The following is an 18827-nucleotide window of genomic DNA, read 5'->3' as shown; positions in this document are numbered from 1 at the left end:
TCTAAAAATGATTAGCTAAAAGCCTATTAGGATGGGATGTGACATGTTAATTTTGTTTAACGTATTTTCCAGTATCATGTAAATGGTCTGTATCTCCCAGGTTGGAAAAAGACAAAGCTGAAGGTTTGATTTCATAACAACAAATGTTATTGTGCAATTTTCCTTCCGTTCTGTATGTGTAAGCAAACTATGCAAATATCCCAAATGTCATAGAACAAGACAATGGATTTTAAGATGCCAGTCGTCTTTTTAAAAAGGCCACCATTAAGACAATGAATACTTTATAAGGCATCATGGCAATTTTAGACTACATCGTGGCATTCTGACAAATTTGAACCAAATACATAGGGTTGTACAACATGGTTCTTTGTAAAGTAAGTGAATCACTGAACACTTTTGAATAAAATGTTCAGTAACTGCAATGAAGGTAAAATTACATGCAATAATGAAAGTTTGAATGGCTGCAGGCCTCTGGTGGATTTGGAGGAGAGGTTGCCATGGAAACAGACATCTGAAGGCTATGCATCATGAGTCTGACCTACTGCCTGTGCCTTTAACATGTCTTAGCATGTTAAAGCAGAGACTGGAGGGGGAGATAAAGACTGATGAAGAGGGGAGAGAGTGCAGAGAAGGGTTTTCTGAAGAAGCACAGGATGAAGGGGGAACGTAAGAGCAAGGGACTGTGAGAGAGCACTGGAAGAGTTCACTGGGTTCACTGTACGAGGGAGGGAGGGAGGGAGGAAGGAGTGCAGAGCGGAAAGGAGATGGATGAGCAGAGAGAGAGAGAGAGCAGAATAAAAAGAGGCCCAAGGAAGAGGCGACGGACTGGAGCCTGAGAAGGGACATGGGATTCTTTCTGTAACTATGCTAATGAGACCCGGGGGGAGGGTGTGAGACAGGGGTGGGACACGTACCTCATTTTGTTGTACTTTGGGCTCCAGAGATACTCAGCTTTAGCAGTCCAGTACTTTAGCTTAAGACCATGAAGTCGAGGGTTGGGGGTTAGTTTAGTGTAGGGTTACTCACCTAGTCTCAGCCACTGGGCTTGACGCAATTCAAGCATTATTTACTGTTGCATCAGATAATTCAGGCCTATATGACACAGCACAAATGTGTAATTAAAAACCTTTCAACGGGGAAGTATTATTTTTAAAGGAAAGTATCAAAGATCTGTTACACTTTTTATTGGTGTCATTCAAACTCGCAATAGAAAAAACAGGCCGGAGTAATTCATTTGTTAGTCCAGAGAATTTATTGTGCTTTTGCAAATAGTATAGAAATCTGTATTGTGTGTGATATCATTAGATGCACTTGGGGGGGGGGTGGGGGTGGAGTTATAGTGTTTTTCCAGAATAAAAATATGTTCAGTTGCAGGGGCTTTTCTCCCCCAGAAAATTACTTTGTTAAAATTTAATGTGTTAATTGTTTGTTAATTGGGCTGCTCTCCCCATTTCTGGCATTGTTTATGGAGACCTGAATGGTCTGCTGCTTCCACAAATGGTGCTCAGGACCCTGCCTCCTTAGCACCTGCTAGCTCTTTTCTGCAGCCCATCCCTGCACTATGGAGAAGAGCCCTCAGTACTGCCCCCTGCTGTCAGGATGCCCTCCCCTCTACTATCAAGTGCATCATCAGCTATCCGATATTAGGTGGACTTAGCCTGCTAACAGATAGCTAACTATTTTTGCTACATTAGCAAACTTTTCTGCTAATTAAAATCCAATAATTCACATAATTAGAAACATACTATATGTTTCCCACTATATTTCTTGTTTTGTATATTCATTTAAATTCCGGCCCATTTAGGCTAAACGTCTAAGGATATCAGAAGGTTTTTTGCTGCTCATTGGAAGTGTTCAAATTACTGTAAATTAGTAATTAATTACAGTTACTAGTTACTTCATGCAAAAGTAATTCAATTACTGCATATAAGAGGAAATTAATTACTAGGGAAAGTAACTTTCATGTTACTTCAATTCTCTTATTAAAGGATACACACCCAGACAGCACATATTCGTTGCCAGGAGATCAGAATGTCAATAAGTGATCGCTTTCCATTTAAACCTATAATCAATCTTTAAATTATTACATAAGCTAATTTGTGTTTCAGAAAGCACATTTTTTCCAGTAGTTTTGCTTTAATCAGTTCAGCATAACTGTTAGGCCTATTGTTACTTTTCTGTCATGTTGTCAATATTTAAAATAATAAAAATCAGTTAATCAGTCTGTGTGGTATATGGTTTCAAACAGTTTGCCTACATACGGGGTAAACAGAACAAATGTACCCTACAGTATATACATATATACAGTATATAGTATAACCCTATTGTGGGTTATATAGCCTTATTAGGAAAAATTATAGTAAGCTAAGTATCGCATAGTGATCACATTAACATCATGTTCCTGATGAAATACATCGTACAGACATCAGTGGAATGTCGAATCAATATTCAGTAGCCATGTCTTTGTAGCAGAGAAATTCTTTGCTGATGGATTTTCAAGCATCGTGGAGACATCATGCCAACGCATGTGTACTGTCTGGGGTACTTATATTACTTTAGGTGACAGTGAGGGCAATACAACTGTCAAATGTTATCTATCACTGTACCGAGTATTTTGTGTTTGCAAGGCAGGTTATTTGCATAACCAATTGACAATAAACACGTCTGCAAGTCCCACCCTAAAGTACCAAAAAAAGTACCCAAGCTGGTTTGGTACTTTTGGTACTGCTACCTGACTGGAAATCAGATAGGAAAATTACAATTTTTTTGTACTGAAGTACAGCAGGCCTACCTGGTGCAGTGCAAAAGTGGGGCATGATTACCTAGGACACTCCTCTTCAGAACATCTGCCTCTGTTGTAGACAAACATCCCTCAAAAACCATTAGGGACATGGGTCTAGACCCACTGGCATCACGAGGGTCATCACGCCCCACAAGTCAGCCAAATGACACTCTGGGAAAATATCTTTCTACTAGGCCCACTGCAAAAGACGCGATCAAACAACCCCTAGGGATCATCACACGTCAGCTGCGGCCTGAACTTCCTCCTCATACTCTGTCCTCTGTAAGAATACACCCAGACACCATAAAAAACCTTGTAACAATAGGAAACAGCTGGGCTCTGTGTACAAACCTTTCAGACTAAGACCTCAATATCCGCTACTGTTTTATAATAACCCTGCCCTCACTGTAACCTGTTTAACTCACACTCCCTTAGCTTGGCTTGCTAACCAAGTGGAGAAAAGATTTATATTAGACTCCTCCCCCATCCACATACAATCAGAAAAGTGCATTGAGGTCCTGTGACAGAAAACACATACTGTATTGATTAAAGACACATTTTCCCCTCCGACAAAATCCACTTTGGACACTGCTCTAATATCTCCCTCTTCAGTGTGACTTACCTCATAAGTATCGCTTCTTCGTTTGCATAATAAGTCACAGGCCCCGCCTCCCACCCATGAAGTCAGCCAATCAGAAGCTAGCTCCTTCAACAAGGCTGCAAGCAGGTTTACGGCACTAAAACAAGATGACTCCCAAAACAATGTCAGAAACAGGTTTTGGGACTGTGTAAGGAGCATTTATTATAGGACAGAGTGGAAGAGGCAGAGACGATGGTCGCACTGACTTCCTTCAATGGGAGCAAGTGGGTTAGAAGGAAAGGGGTGATCCAGCCATTGGAATCGATGCCCATTTAAACAACTAGCGTTTTGTTGGCCTTCGGGGGAAAATGGCACTGTGACAAAAACGAGATAACTGGCTTAACAAACAGTCATTCAGAACAGCCACATTCAACACAGAAACACATTCTGTTATACTGTTGCACTGGTGTAGCTCATGTTTTTGCTACATAAGTATAGGGGGAGTAGCGGAAAAATATTGGAGAGAAATCTGACATTGTGTTTGGCATGTTCAACTTTGTGTGGGTATCAGGGCATCTTAATGACAACCGTAATGCACACTTCACGACACAGATGTTCCATAGCTGCGGGACAAAATTAGCAGCTCAACAGGATAGAGATACCATGACCAACAGCATCCAGGTGCATGAGTGCCAGCACTCCAGATTTAGGGGGCGGACATCCTTGGCCAAGGTCATCTTCTAGCCTTGACTAGACACAGGCCATGAGTGAAACCCTCCCAAAAACTTCCTCCCATAAGGAGCAGATGGCTGTTAGTAGGTGGGAGGTAGTAACCAATCCATGATAGATTTGTATGTTTGTTTCCCCAAGAGAGAGGCTCCTGGAGGGAAGAGATGATCCGTTGCTCATTGTCCAAACCGCTGCCAATAACGCTAAAGGCCTTCAGAGGGAGGCTGGAGGAGAGGGCAGGCCTGATGGAGGCCTACACAGAAGGGGGAAAAGAAGAAGGGCAAAGAACAAAGCTGGAGCCAATGAGACTCAAATAACTAGGTTATTTCCTGGAGACACAAGCACAGCCACACTTGCATCTGGGAGTTTTCATTCTTTCTGTGCAGACTAAATGGGTATGGGGGAATTATTGCTGCCAGTTATTCATCCACAAAATAATGTCTAATGTCTCTAACCTGCTTCAACGAGCACTCCGGCAAGTCCGAGCCTATGCATGCACAAGGATCTATGCCTCTCCACCAGCAATCCAACCCAAGAGCCCCACAGCGTATCCTTTCACCCAAGGTGAGGGCACTGCACAAACGAGAGCGCCCAATCTCACTGATCCGCTGTTAGGTCCCGGCTCAGCTTTCGCTCAAAGCAGCCCAATGAACATGGTTAACAAACCATGCAGGAAGTGGCTGGAAATTAATCAAATCCCAGCACTGCATGACAGGCTCAGAGTTCTGTTCCTGCTTTGTGGGATATAAACTCTACTGGCAGAGGCATGCTCCTATGAATATTCATAACCAGTGAGACAGTCACTCACTTGGCTCCTAGTGTAATTGTTATTGCTATGCTTGTAATTGCAGTAACTGCCAATCATTTCTGCAGGCGAGCGGGACCTGTGACAGAGCCAGACCAAGCATGAAAATTCATGAAGAATATTTGGCATCGCCACTTATACAGACATGGAAATGGTAAATCTGAAACTGTGCCATCCTCCAGTACAGGGATGCCCGGCGACGTGCAAGGAATGGGGAACAAACCCATTCATTCACATGATCACATGCTACACTGCATGCAGTCGTACAGGCACTGCTGGGAGGCAGAGCTTGGAGGAGTAGCGGGTTTCAGACTGTGACTACTATATACCTGCACCTTTGTTAACCACTGGTACCATATGACAACATGGGGGCCAGGCATTGATGCCCCCCCACCGGCTTGCCAGACTTAGGGTTAGGCTTGCATTTCAATATATGCTGTTGGATGGTCTTCCTCTTCAGTTCTGTGACAAAAAAAATGTATACAGTGTAGATATTTGGTAGACCAGGCTGCTGGAAAAAGACATGTGTAAGACACCAAGCTTACAAATACAAATAATTTAATAGGAAGACTTTCATAGGAGTGGTACAAAGAATCATCTTATGAAAAAGTGCATTCCTACTCTTCCCAATAGAGGGAGCGCTTGTGTTCAGAATTCAGACAAGCAATAGATCTGTTTACAGCTCCTCATTTGGCCAAGACATTAGGTCAGCTAACACAAGACAGCATGTCAATATCCATATAACAGGGTTATTCAAATCACGGTCCTCGAGTTCCGAGCACTGCTGGTTTTCCAGCCTTCCTTTACCTGTCAGTCAGGTGTGACCAATCAGAATCAGTAATTATTAAACTAACTACCTGGGAGAACTGAAAACAAGGCCTGGATTTGGAATCGAGGTCCATATTTGAAGAACCCTGCCATATAAAAAACACTTCAGCTTTTGCAATGTGAAGTCGCAGGGTTCAAGAGAATTGCTCCTTCCATGCCCTTCTATGACTGGATTTTAAACTATTTTAAACTATTATCTTCTCAGCATGAGGTCCAAAGGAAAATCTCCATGCCAATGTAATACTACAGAATCCCAACAATCCTCTATTTCCCCTATAACTGGCATCAAGATGCACATTCCTTAATAATGTATTAGTTATGTTTCTTAAACACTCAAGCCAAGTTAGTGAGAATTAATTTGCTATAGAAACATTTCATTAAAAATCATATCAGTGAACATTTCATTATAAACCATATCAGTGACACAACTATCATTACCAGGGTTCATAGCCAAATGTTAACATTTCTGACAATGTTTGCTTAAAATGTATAATATGAGCATTAAGTGACCTTGTTTATTGTAATGAAAAAGCATAGGCAATTCTGAAATTTGGAAATCACATTTCAGAAGAACTATCCTCGCATTTATTTGGTCCTATCATACTACTGTTTATCATTGACATCGTGCTTATTCTGATTGTTTTAAGTTTTTACATTTTCAAGGCTTCGCTGTACAAATAGACACCTTGAGTCAGACCCTCCATGTGGCGAGAGAGATGACACTTCAGGGTGGTGCACGCCCCAGGACGGACGTCTCTGACTGTCGCAGGGAGTCCACTCCCAGAATTCACTGGGGCATCAAAGCTGTCGCTGTCACCGGCATTGCAGTGTCCTCGCTACGCACCGTCCTGCAGCTCTGTGGCCCTCCTGAGGATGGTGTGCACATCCGAGATGGGATAGTCCTGTGGACAGACTCAGTCAGAGACAGAAACACGGTCCCAACCATGATCTGATGCATGTCAGAGATAAACTTCTGATTGGGTAACAATGTGTCATTAGACAAGGAGAAAACACACAGTTCTTGGGATATAAACCTAAACTTTTTTTTACTACAAACTCACTTCCTGAACCAATGCGCCCCCTGCTGCCTGACAGTTGACTTACAAGTATACAAGAAGACTCCACCGTATCTGCGGCAGGACTGGATCGGCGGCGCTGTCGCCTCACACCTCCAGATTTGGGAGTTCAAATGCTACCACTGTGCTGTATATGTGGAGTTTGCATGATCTTCTTGTGCTTCTGCAGTCCTAAGACACGCAGTTAAAGCTAAATGGTGTCTAATCTCTTGGCCTGCTATGAACTGGCATCTCATCCCAGCCTTGTGATCTGTGCCCCCCTTCCCCCGTAACCCTCACCAGAATAAGCATTTGGAAGATGGATGGACCTGTAGCCTTGGGCACAAAGTTAGTAACATGAGTGGATTGGAGTTGCATGCAGAATGTCCAGGCACATGGCTGTCAGTTTTTTTGTGTTTTACCCGATATAAAATCCTTTCAGGGCTCCCCTCCCCCATGTAACAAAAACACTTGTTACCTGCAGCAATCTCATGTTGGCTGTGAAGTCTCCACGCAGCAGCTGGTCCCGAATCAGGCTGAAGAAAATAAAAATGAAAATAATAAATTAGAGAATGGTTACAGAACAAAGAAACAGGTACAGGTGTGTTAAATCTCGTTCTGTGGCTGAATCCCTCAGAGTCTCACGCCGGGCAGCCCTATTGCCAACATTTTCAAACATGTTTTGGCTGCAGACCCTTATGCTAATATGAGATTTTGGTCTCCATCCTGAATAGTTACGGGGGTACGAAGGCCCATAGCAATCCAAAAGGTATAAACACTAAATAAGTACTCCAGTCATTATGCAACTCGTCATTCTCGTGCAGGTTGTAAAGAATCAAAAGGGCTCAGGGTGTCACTTGTAGTGCTTTTCCACTGACAGAGAACCGGTTCCGTTCCAGTTTGTGAACCTATTTTTGAACAGTTCTGTGAGTTTCTAACCAAAAAAAAAAGAGTCTGAATCAAAAAACCTGTTCGCGTTGACAACCAGGAAATAGTTGGATCCTGAATGGGAACCGTAATGACATCATGAGTGGGCATGTAGCAATCTACCTACAGGCGTGACACAAACATGCAGCGGTGGAGAATGTAGTCAGCTTTCATACTTAAGCAAAAGTACAGATACTACACCAAAATGTTACTCAAATAAAAGATTAGTGGAATGACGTTACATTGTTTTTTATTCGTTTGCGAATAAAAGATCGATCCATGTGCCGGATTTAATAATTAATTATGAACATGTCACAGCCTGGTACTTTCAGATCTCTTATAAGTAATAATTAATCTGACAAAATCCATCGTCATCATCCTGGGTGGAGTCAGCACCGATTTTGGGGCGGGGCTTTGGAATGAGGGCAGGCTCATACATCAACATGGCACAGCAGACCAGGATGAGGAAGTCGAAGCGGTCCTGGTTTGAGAAGAGGGTGTCCCAGATACGGATCACGTCTGGCAGCAGGAACTCCTGGGAGAGCAGTAGGGTCAGCCAGCGGAAGGTGAAGTACTGTGGCTTGATGTTCTGCTCTTGCTGATGAGAATTAAAAAAAAAAAATCATACACCCTTACAAATAATTGTTTAATCATTTCTTCTATATGTATATGCCTTCCAGTACCAAGTCTATTCTCAGCCACAAAGTACAAAGAAAAAAGCCTCTGAATATTAGATGTTTATAAAACAAGGTGTGGTAGGTTGATCTTAACAGGATTATCGGATTTAAGCCCAAAGCTCACATACAAGGGAGGGAACTGAGACCATTCACAAGATAAACACAAAACAGAAAAACATGAAGAAGAATCGCCCGATACTGTGTACTGGACCTGTGTACTGGACCTGTGTACTGGACCTGTGTACTGGACCTGACCTTCTGAACAAGGTTAACAATAGCTTGTTAAGGCTATGTAACAGTTGATATACTAAGGATTTTATCCAAAGTCACATTCCTTTGTCCATTCATACAGCCGGACATTTTATTGCTACTGACCAGCTTGTGGTAGAGCTCCGCGTCCTTCTCCTTGAGGGTGGAGTAGACACTCTCCATCCTGAAGGTAATGCCGCAGTGGGAGTCATCTAGGGTCTGGATGAAGTTGTCCCTGTTCTCAGACATCAGGTTGGTGAAGCAGAAGAAGGTGTCGGCCTCAGCATGCTCTGGGGGGGGGGGGGGAGGGGGGAGTGTGGGGGTCACCACATAGAGGGCTGGTAAGACTGTGACCTTTCAGCCACCCCCAAAGACTACTGGGAAACCATTTGAGGTTTCACATCAGTGATTCACAGGACCAAGAAACACAGACCACCCATCATATTGTAACAAACTTACCACTTGTTCATTGCCTCTTCGGAAGTCATACAAATTATTATGTTAAACGAGCAGCAAAATGAGCATATTTCAACTGCTGGTCAGAGGTGAATTGGCATCATCCTGTCAGTAGGGGGCAGCAAAGCTGCTTTCAGCGACAGCATGTTCATTACAGGCAACAGTCGTTAAAGAACAAGCAGCGCCGCCTGACACTGTACACACGTCACGCTTTGGGCCTCTTTGGGATGCAGGGACACTGTCACCTATCATTAATACTCCAAAACCCTGAGCATCTTTACACACTCCTCTGGATTCGCAGGGTTTTGCGTAATCGATACAATCAAACCAAACATGCTTTCCTCCTGAAGTACAAATAAGCTTTGAGAATTAAGATGAGGATGTTTTCATCTAAACCTTCCTTCCCACTTACCAAGGATCTTGTTATTAACAGAACCACCCATATGACGTAATATAATATGATACATTTTGAATTAAATAACATTATAACGTGGACAAATGCAGAAAATCCCCCCCCCCCCTCCTCTTTTTCCAGAATCTTTCAGAGAAATTGAGTTATTCGGAGATTCTCAAAGGCTTCTTCCTTGAGCAAACAAAAAAGTGCACGAACGTCATCCTAGATCAGTTTGAAGCAGGAAAGCTGCCAGACTCACCCTTCCACTCCCTGTTGGGGTCTGTGGCAAAGGTGTAGTAAAGAGGGCCCACGACCTCATTCATGCCCTGCACGTAGGCGATGCCCGGGTTCAACTTGGCGTAGACAAAGAGGACACGCTCCACCACCTCCCAGTGGGCCTCACTGCCAGGGGGGAGAACCTCATACTCGCTAGATGGGTTCGGCCCGTGAACCCGAGCTGGGGGACTCACCTGGATCCGGGGGGAGGGATCAGACCTGTCATACTCAGGACCGAGGCCTCGCAGAAAACATGACGTCTGCACAAAGTAGCCCGCCACCCCCGTCAAACAAAACAACTTACAAAAAACTCAGCAGCCGAGGGTTAAAATTAATCTCCTGACCCATTCAAAACACGGGGGTTTTACTTACAAAGGTCCCAAATCGGATTAACTGACCCAGTTTGTACACAACCATTCAGATGGTCGAGAGCAGGTTCACATACTTTGGCTCTCTGCAGGTCAGCTTTTGTAATATTATGTTATGTCCTCCTTCATTATTTTTTCAACAAGCAGAAATCCAAAGGATCTAGAGACCAGGCTATTCTGCAGTTTCATCTGTGACATTGAGCATTGCCATTATCCACACACAGCACTAGCTGATTAGTTTTTTTCTGATGGTTGTGAAAACGGTCTTTCTGTATCAGATGGTCAATGCAATGATTACAGTGGTCTGTTATCTAACCTCGAGAGCCCACAAAACATGACTGCTGGTCACATCCAAATTAATGTTAATGTTTAGCTTATATAGAAGAAAGGCCATTTCTGAGAGGCCTGACTTAAGCCCAACGAGTCAACGTACAACTCACTCACGTTCGTGACTCCTCGCCGGTTGCGGTTTACGGTCTGGGCCTTGAGGGTGGTCTGCTCCACACGGCTCCGTAACGTTTCGTAATCGTTCTGGGGGTCCAAGATGAGTTTGCAAGGGTGCTCCGTGGGACTCTGGAAGAAGGAGATATCCGGACACAAGCGTCTGCAAAATTGGGCAGGAGAGAGACTCTCATTAGCTGCCGTCTTCATTTTGGACCAAAGTGGAGTGGAGTCTTTATGTAATATATAGGACAGAATAATACCCAGCTGTAAAAAGGGCTAAAATTAAGTAGCTTTGTATGAAAGCATCAGCTAAGCAAAACAAGAACAAAAGATTATGAACAGGAACAGAAAGAGTGAGAAGAATTGTATGTTTGCCGGCATAATGTCAGTGGAAGAAAATGGGGGGAAAAAACCCCCCAAACCTCTTACCACCTCCATAGTCTCCAGTCATAACTGTGTCAGCAATGACCTTGAATGTTCTGCTCACCTGACGTCTTTATCGATCTGCAGAAGAATCTCATTGTCCTTGAAGTAGCTGTTCCACCGACTGTCTGGGTTGGGGTTTAATGGCTACATACGACAGAAAAGGAGCAAGAGAGAATCTTGGGCTCATGCACAGGACACAGCCTAGTGTTGAAACCAAAAATACCATGATATTCCTGATTTATTCTTCATTGGGGAATGTTCTTCACCTCTAATGTTCCATCTCTCACTCTCTCACTCACTCACGCATACGCTGTTTATTTATAGTGGTGTCATATTCTGTTATTGTTCGTTGCTATAATTATTGTCTTAGTTATTTTTATTTGGCACGATAGTCTGCAAGAATTTCATTGTTTGCAACTGTGGATAAAAAAAAATTGAATGGTGAGAAATATTCTGATTTTCATAGATAACGGAACTAGGTGGGTGGACTAAGACCGGGGGGTGAGGGGTGAGGGGTGAGGGGTGAGGGCTCCTACGTGGTCATGCAAAGTCACATCCTCTCTGGAGAAGCCCAGGTTGGCCTTGGCGATGCCTGGCTGAATGATCATCTCCTTCAGGAACAGGGTATACAGCTCCCTGCATGGGCACATGCCACCACATACATCTCCGTGGGTCAAAGCAAACCACTCAAGCTAACGGTGATGCACGTCTTCATGCTTATCGTACCTCTGCTTCTTCAGGAAGGAATCCCATACCGCCCGTTCCAATGGAAGGTAATTCAGTAAAAGCTGAAGGTGATAAAGGCAGGTTGTCAGGGTCCATAAAAAGCTTCTGAGGAATGAGTACTGAGGAATTTTTGCTTAACAGCATACAAAACTCCATCCATCCATTTTCTGTAACTGCTTGGCCTGTACATGGTCGCGGGGGGGCTGGCAGGGAACAACCCAGGATGGAGCAGCAACCCATCGCAAAGCATACAAAGCCTTAATATCAAAATAAAAAGTAATTTGGTGATCCGTGGTCATTGTTGACACACCACAGCACACGGTGCACAACAACTAAATGTGTTCTCTGCATTTAACCCATATGTGACAATGTGACATAGCAGGGGGCAGCTAATTCAGCGCCCGGGGAGCAGTGCTTGGGGGTGGTACCATGCTCAGGGTACCTCAGTGCTGCCTTGCTGGTCGGGGATTCGAACCTGCAATCTTTCAATTACAAGTGCGCTTCCCTAAGCATTAAACCACCACTGCCCACAAGGAACATGATCTCTCAATTCTTAACACAATTGTCAAATTGATAACAATAAATCGGTGTATTATACACATGAATGTAGTGGAGATTTCACAACCACTGCGGACAGGGATTCTGTCTGGTTTGTTCACCAAAAGTAGCTCTCAGATTTACTGGGGAGAGTCGGGAGGACAAGAGTTTACAAAGAGGACAAGCTCTGGGGTGATGAATGGGGCTCACCTTCCAGCACTGGGCGCGGATCCCTCCCTCAAAGGGGATTCCTGTCGCAGGAAGACAGACCAGGAGTGAAAAACAAGAGGGGAAACAAAAAAAGAGGCTGAACAGGAAACCAAATGCAGGAGCTTCCTGTTAAAAATGCATAATTTCCGGTTAAGTTTCACGTAGATGGCACAAACTCAGAACGCACTCAATCATTCACTAAGTCTTTTCTAAAAAGCATAATTTAGCTGAGGTACCATTAAACAAACTAGTGTGCACATGACTTGCAAGTTTCAGTAAATTGCTCACCATTGAAGCACAGTTCACGGAGTGCCTTTAAATTGATCTTCTCTTCAGTCAAAGCTGCATTGAATTCCTGAATCCTGAATCAAATGGGCAATAAATTAGGATGGGACAGTATCATCACGGGACATTTGACCTTCTTATGTTTAATACTTTATAAAAACGTTGGACAACCAAGCGGTTTCCCAAGGACACCATCTTCGTTTGTGGAAAATCAAAGAGCATATAAGGGGAGCATGGCGGAGGGGGGAGGTATGGACGGAAACCGAAAACATCTGGAGCGCTTTAAACAGACAAAGGCGGGCAAGTTCAAAAGCAGAGTCACCAAGGAAGGACACAATCCCAGAATGCCTCACTCACTTGCTGAACCAGGGTGGGGCTGTGGTAATGCATTAGGCTAAGATCTACCAGTGGCACAAGGTTACCAAACAGTACCCATTCTAGTCAGTAGTTTAAGTACTAACCCTTTTGGCATAAAACTAGCTACTAAATAAGTCAGTTTAGCAGGGACAGCAGACAATGGTGCTAAGGGGAAAGTAACCCCTGTGCTGGAATTTCCTTCTTTCATCGGCTGTCAGTCAAACTGAGCTACGCCGGATGAAATTACTGCTGGACAGGGTGGCTGAAAGCCACCTCAGATAAACAACATGGAGCCCCTTCTCTGCACGTGCGGGGGGCTCTGCCCAGAACTGCTCAGACACAGGGCTGAATCTTTAGAGATGAAAAACCCGCTTATTTTTATTTATTTTTATAAAAACCACTCCCTGCTCACAAGACAAGGCTGCTGATATCAGCAAAATAAACCCACTGTATAGATGTCCTTGTTGAAAAGTAGCTTCCTTCTAAAGTTTAAACATTACAGTAGATTACCTTCGTAGTGAATGTGCCTTTTGGTCTTATTAGTGTTAACAATTAACTTTAATTTAGCTAAACTGGCCACACGATCGACTGAAAACACAAAATGGGGCATGAGGGCAAAAGACCAGAGAATAAAAACTTTACTAGGTGTAAACTGGTAACTGTTATGTTGGGAAACATATTCTAAATTGTGTAACAGGGCATTTACAAGGGCAATAGAAGCTAAGAGAATCCACATTCGTGTACACCGTTATGGAATGCCATAATACACCAAGCGAGCTTGATGGGCCGAATGGCCTCCTCTCGTTTGTATAGTTCTTATGTTCTTATGTTCTTAATAGCCAAAATGAAAGTAAATGAGTAAATATTTCAATAATTGTCCTTTTATCTTTAAATAATTCAACAAAATGTATTACATTTCATAAAATTATATTGTCATTTTTATTAGAGTTATTATTAAATTTTATTTCACAGAATGCAAAGGTGATCACACAAATAATTCAAATAATATTTCGCCAAAAAATAAAAAAACCCAACCCCTTAAAAACAAACCCATACCATTATCCCTCCTCCACCAAACTTGCGTCACAGAGAGCCATACAGTTGGCACAATGCAGTCAGGCAGGTAATGTTCTCCTGGCATCCACCAAACCCAGACTCATCCGTCAGACTGCCAGACAGAGAATAGTGATTCGTCACTCCACAGAACATGTTTCCACTGCTCCAGTGTCCAGTGGCAGTGTACTTTACACCACCTCATCCGACGCTTGGCACTGCATTTGATGATGTGAGGCTTGCATGCAGCAGCTCAGCCATGGAAGCCCATTCCATGAAGCGCCTGGCCTCCACTTTGCAATAAGTCCGTTTATGAAATTTCTTCCCTGCTAAATGAAAATTAGGCATTTGGTTTCACTTGAACTCCAAGCACATCAGTGCTCTTCTGCATTGGTGCACTGTCACCAAATATTTAGTTAGTGCTGCATGGTATATCAACACTGGAAAAAGTACTGCAATACTCCATTGTTAAAAACGATACCATTTTCCATTTTATTACTATCGGTACTTTAAGAGTATTCCCTATAAACGATTGTGATTTATTTTGTATCAAACAAACTTTTTACCAATTCAGTTTGAGAAGCAGAATTAAGGGCAATGATAGTCATATTAAGCAGTTAGGCTATCTCTAGTTAAGGTAATCATGGCATACAGTACATTTGTGTAAATATTTGCTATTACTAGAAATGTGTGCTGACCTCTGCCAAGGAAGTGAGATCCTACAAATTTAAAAAACTGGAAAAGAAATCACAGGACTGAAGTATAGAGGACAATATTGGATAACATATAAGCTTTAATAACACCATGACCTTGATCTAATTGTTTACCATAATCCAATTATCAGCGTTATAAATGTATTAAAACATGATCAATGGCTGTACAGCTCAGCAGCTGAATAACTGTTGTTTTGTTAAAACGTGTTCAGTGTCGCTCTGCGCCTGTGATAAAATAGGCTAAAATTTATTTCATTTGACTGATACTGGCAAAATATGAGATTTAATAAAAAAAAAGATAATTTTAAGTTCTGCGTTTTGTGATCTATTTATCCCTTAATTTTCCTGATTTTTTTATTTTATTTTATTTTTTTGCTGTGGTATCATTTTAGTATCTGTATCTAAATATTGTAGGCAGGTATTGTATCGAAGTCATGATTTTGGTATCATGGCAACACTATGTCCTGCACTGCTGATCTATTTTCCTATGACATCGGATGAGCATTTTCACGGCAAAAGATATTTGGTCAAATACATCCCAGACTAACTCAGCGAGTGGTTTGAGTGATCGGATCACAAGAGTCTTGGTGGTCATTTACACCTGTATTTAGTGCTGTCCACTTGTGACCCAAAATGCATTTTGAATCCAAGTGTAAACTGGGCCTCAGACCAACAGAATCACAGGCAGACAGATACACAGGGACAGATGCAGACAGAAACACACATCCTGATTTGCTAGATATTTTTCTTAACTGAAATCACAATAGAAGACATGAATTCATGGTTCTTGTTGTTAGACATCTTTTATACATTGAAACAAAATATAACAAGTTCAGTTGGCCTTGTTGGCTGTCATCCTTCATTGACAGTGTCAGTTTCTTCAACAAGCAACTGGTGAAACTGGTTTGTGTCAATTGGCGTAACCAGTATTTTTCATAAAAATATGATAATAAATGTGAAAATTAATGTGGAATAAAATATAATTCTCATCTGCAGTGTAATAACATGATTTTTAAACAATTATACATAATTTGTCAAAGATTGTTTACAAAACGAGGCATTTTCGAACAAGTAATATCGCAAAAATGCATAACATTTAAATTTAGAGATAATCCTAATATAATCTATTTGATGTGATATCTTAAAATGAATTATTTGTATAATAAACATCATTTCAAATGACATGAAACCAACATGAATATGAAAGGCACATTTAATTTAATGTAATGGTTTAATTTAAACCTGATACATGCTCTTAAGACAGGTTTTTGAATTTTTGAATTGTCCATCTTGCCAATATCCTTATTTGTCAATGGCCCATATCCTGGAGGTTGTGTGTCAGCCTGGAACATCCCATAGGTGTTCAATAGGATTCAGGTCCATTGAGTATGGTACCCAAGGCATTGTTTGGACATTCTGTTGCTGCTACTCCTGTGTGAGCCAAGCTGCATGAGGATGAGCGTAATTAATTATTATTATTATTATTATTATTATTATTATTATTATTATTATTATTATTATTATTGCATCCCTATTATGGCATCCCTAACTTCTAGTGTTTATCTGAGCGGATTCTCACCAAAGCCCAATGTCAGCTAGAAGACACACCTTAAACACATCTTAAAGCTGATTACAGATTATATAGACACAAAATAACACAAATCAATAATCAAACTGCTTTTATTATTATTATTGTTATTATTATTATTATTATTATTATTATTATTAATAATAATAATAATAATAATAAGTTACTACCATTTATAAAAGGTGAAAGGAAGCTTTATAGTAAGGTGACGCCAAAAAAATATACGTATTTTTTTTTTAATCTAATCGAAAGTAAATTACTTTCCATGAAGCGGTTTATACACGACGTTATAAAACAGAAGGCATTTTCAGCGTTTTTAATTCAATGAGCCAAGAATGCCCCGGCTTTAGTTAGCAAGCCACCGTAATAGAGTTTGGGAGATTAACCACCTAGGCAGCCTTAATTTCCCGTCTAGAGAAACAAAGTGTTTATTTCACTGCTCGGTCCCACTACGAGGAAATGCATCCATAAGACGTCAAATTAGTAATACGTACGGTTAGGATTAAGGCATTCTTTACCAGAAAAGAACGACTTAATTCAAAATTTTAGCCTCCGGTTTCTATGCTAACCAGTACAAACGAATGTCTCGAAATGTACTGGAACCAAAATAATAATAATAATAATAATAATAATAATAATAATAATAATAATAATAATAATAACAACAACAACAACTATTGGAATTTTTTTTTTAAACGGACATTTTCGTTTCTATATTTCCTTTCGATGTCCCTATAGTTAGTACATAAACTTCACGTAAAAGAGACAAAACTAGCAAAGCCCTCGCTTGCATTAACAGGTACCAAGCGTCCACTTCAGACAGCGTTCATTGCCATGATTCGTCTGACTTCGCCGGCGTTTCTGCCTTCGCTTTCAGTATGAAAATGATAAATTCACGCTCATATGGCCAAGGATCGACTTGGCCAGTTCAGCATTTTCCCGTCCAGTTTCCAACCCACACAGCGAGCTGTCAATAAGTCGAGCAGCATTTTTCCCTATTGCCTACTATCTATATAATATAAATTATTATTTACAATAATATAAAATATGGAAAATGACAGAAAAATAGCTATAGTTCTATAATCAGGCGTCCACTTAGAATCACAATTATGTAAACGGAGGCATTCTCTATGTAGCAAAATATTAATCCACATTGCCTCAACATAGGAAAAAACTGAATGCACTTCGTCCCAATACTTTTGGAGACATAATTATTTTAACACCAAGGAATCATTCTAAATAATGCCTTAAATTAATTTCTCTAATTTCTCAAAACTTTCAAGTTAAATTAATTAGTAAGCAAATTAAGTTAAAAATGAATTTGGTTCACGTTATTCTGTCGATCACTAAAACAAACAAAAAAGAAGTAATGTAATGGTAAGTTATTTCCAAATATCCGAGTGCTGACTCAAGACATTGACAGACAATTGTTAAGTCTTCAGCAAACTAACAGGCGCCCCTACAAAACTACGAAAGACAAATTCGGAAAAAAGTTACCAAAAGTCCCCTAAAACCTACCAAAAACATCACTGTCATGCAAACAACCATTTACCTATAGGCCGAAGGCTATACATCTCCACATCCACCTGACATTAGAATTTTACTGGAAACCCCATTGCATTATAGAAACGGACTTAGAGTTACATCGGAGTTACAATGCGACCACAGAGTTTCATCAAAACCCACGAAAAAAACTAAACAGCCTCACACCAAAAAGACATGCTAGCAGCGTGCCTGCAACCCATTTCTTCTGCACTTTCACAGACATAAACGCTGTCATAATGCATAAATCGCAATTCAGCCCATCTCCTCACCTGCTTTTGTAGGAACCCGACATGACTGAGCGTGGGTCTTTCTATTTTTTTGGTCCCTGCAGACCAACCGGAAGTTGGTGTCACAAGAAAAACAGTCCGTTGCGGGAACTCGGGTATCCTCAAGTAAAGAAGAAGGTGGGGGTAAATAAAATGTATACGGGTGTTCGCCACAGAGGCTATTTTCTAAACATATTTAGAACTTAGAAATTATTCAGCTTTTTTGGCCGTTAACGTCACATCCGCATACACAGTGACGCAAGGCTTAGTTACACAACGTCAACGTACATTTCAAAGGGAAAAAGTACATATCTTGTATGTTTAAATTCTGGAAAATTATCAAAATTCATTTCCATGGGGGAAAAAATAGGTATTTTATAACAGAATAATACTAAACCAATTCCTAACATGCTCTTTGTTACAGTTTAAATTAATAACTCCTAGGACGCCAAACAGCAAAAAGGATGTTTGTCAACTAAAACGCTGTTTTTATTTTGTCAGGTTACTAGTACGATTTGACAACTGTCTTGGTCAGCCGGCCAATTAGTTAA

General features: G+C 41.3%; 1 protein-coding gene and 1 long non-coding RNA gene across 3 annotated transcripts; both read right to left on the bottom strand.

Annotated features, from left to right (window-relative positions):
* Positions 1–5437: 5437 nt before the first annotated feature.
* LOC111842075 (TBC1 domain family, member 13) lies at positions 5438–18477 on the bottom strand. Of its 2 annotated transcripts, XM_023808344.2 has the most exons (12): positions 18280–18440; positions 12758–12831; positions 12470–12510; positions 11723–11784; positions 11533–11632; positions 11058–11140; positions 10571–10730; positions 9742–9952; positions 8759–8922; positions 8144–8304; positions 7258–7315; positions 5438–6626 (listed from the first exon to the last, which is right to left on the bottom strand). In XM_023808344.2, the coding sequence occupies exons 1-12, from the start codon at positions 18300–18302 to the stop codon at positions 6561–6563; spliced, it is 1203 nt and encodes a 400-aa protein (XP_023664112.1). In that variant the 5' UTR covers positions 18303–18440; the 3' UTR covers positions 5438–6560. The 2 variants fall into 2 exon arrangements, with proteins under 2 accessions (XP_023664112.1, XP_023664113.1); XM_023808345.2 differs by lacking the exon at positions 9742–9952 and having other exon boundaries at positions 10567–10730; positions 18280–18477.
* LOC111842076 (uncharacterized) lies at positions 15662–18262 on the bottom strand. Its single transcript, XR_002837826.1, has 2 exons — positions 18018–18262; positions 15662–16322 (listed from the first exon to the last, which is right to left on the bottom strand). It is a non-coding gene; the product is annotated as an uncharacterized lncRNA (long non-coding RNA).
* Positions 18478–18827: the final 350 nt, after the last annotated feature.

The sequence above is a fragment of the Paramormyrops kingsleyae genome, chromosome 7 (genome assembly GCF_048594095.1).
Source record: "Paramormyrops kingsleyae isolate MSU_618 chromosome 7, PKINGS_0.4, whole genome shotgun sequence".
Classification (NCBI taxonomy): domain Eukaryota; kingdom Metazoa; phylum Chordata; class Actinopteri; order Osteoglossiformes; family Mormyridae; genus Paramormyrops; species Paramormyrops kingsleyae.
The sequence above is the reverse complement of the archived record's forward strand: the minus strand, read 5'-3'. Positions and strand labels throughout refer to the sequence as shown.

What these genes read in the sequence shown, in the direction of transcription:
- LOC111842075 (XM_023808344.2), bottom strand. Translation starts at nt 18,302, where the DNA reads ATGTCGGGTTCCTACAAAAGCAG. An exon ending in TCCTTCCTGAAGAAGCAGAG is followed by an intron (nt 11,633 to 11,722) that starts GTACGATAAGCA and finishes GTGCCCATGCAG; the next exon opens with GGAGCTGTATACCCTGTTCC. An exon ending in CCCCAACAGGGAGTGGAAGG is followed by an intron (nt 8,923 to 9,741) that starts GTGAGTCTGGCA and finishes CCCCCCCCCCAG; the next exon opens with AGCATGCTGAGGCCGACACC.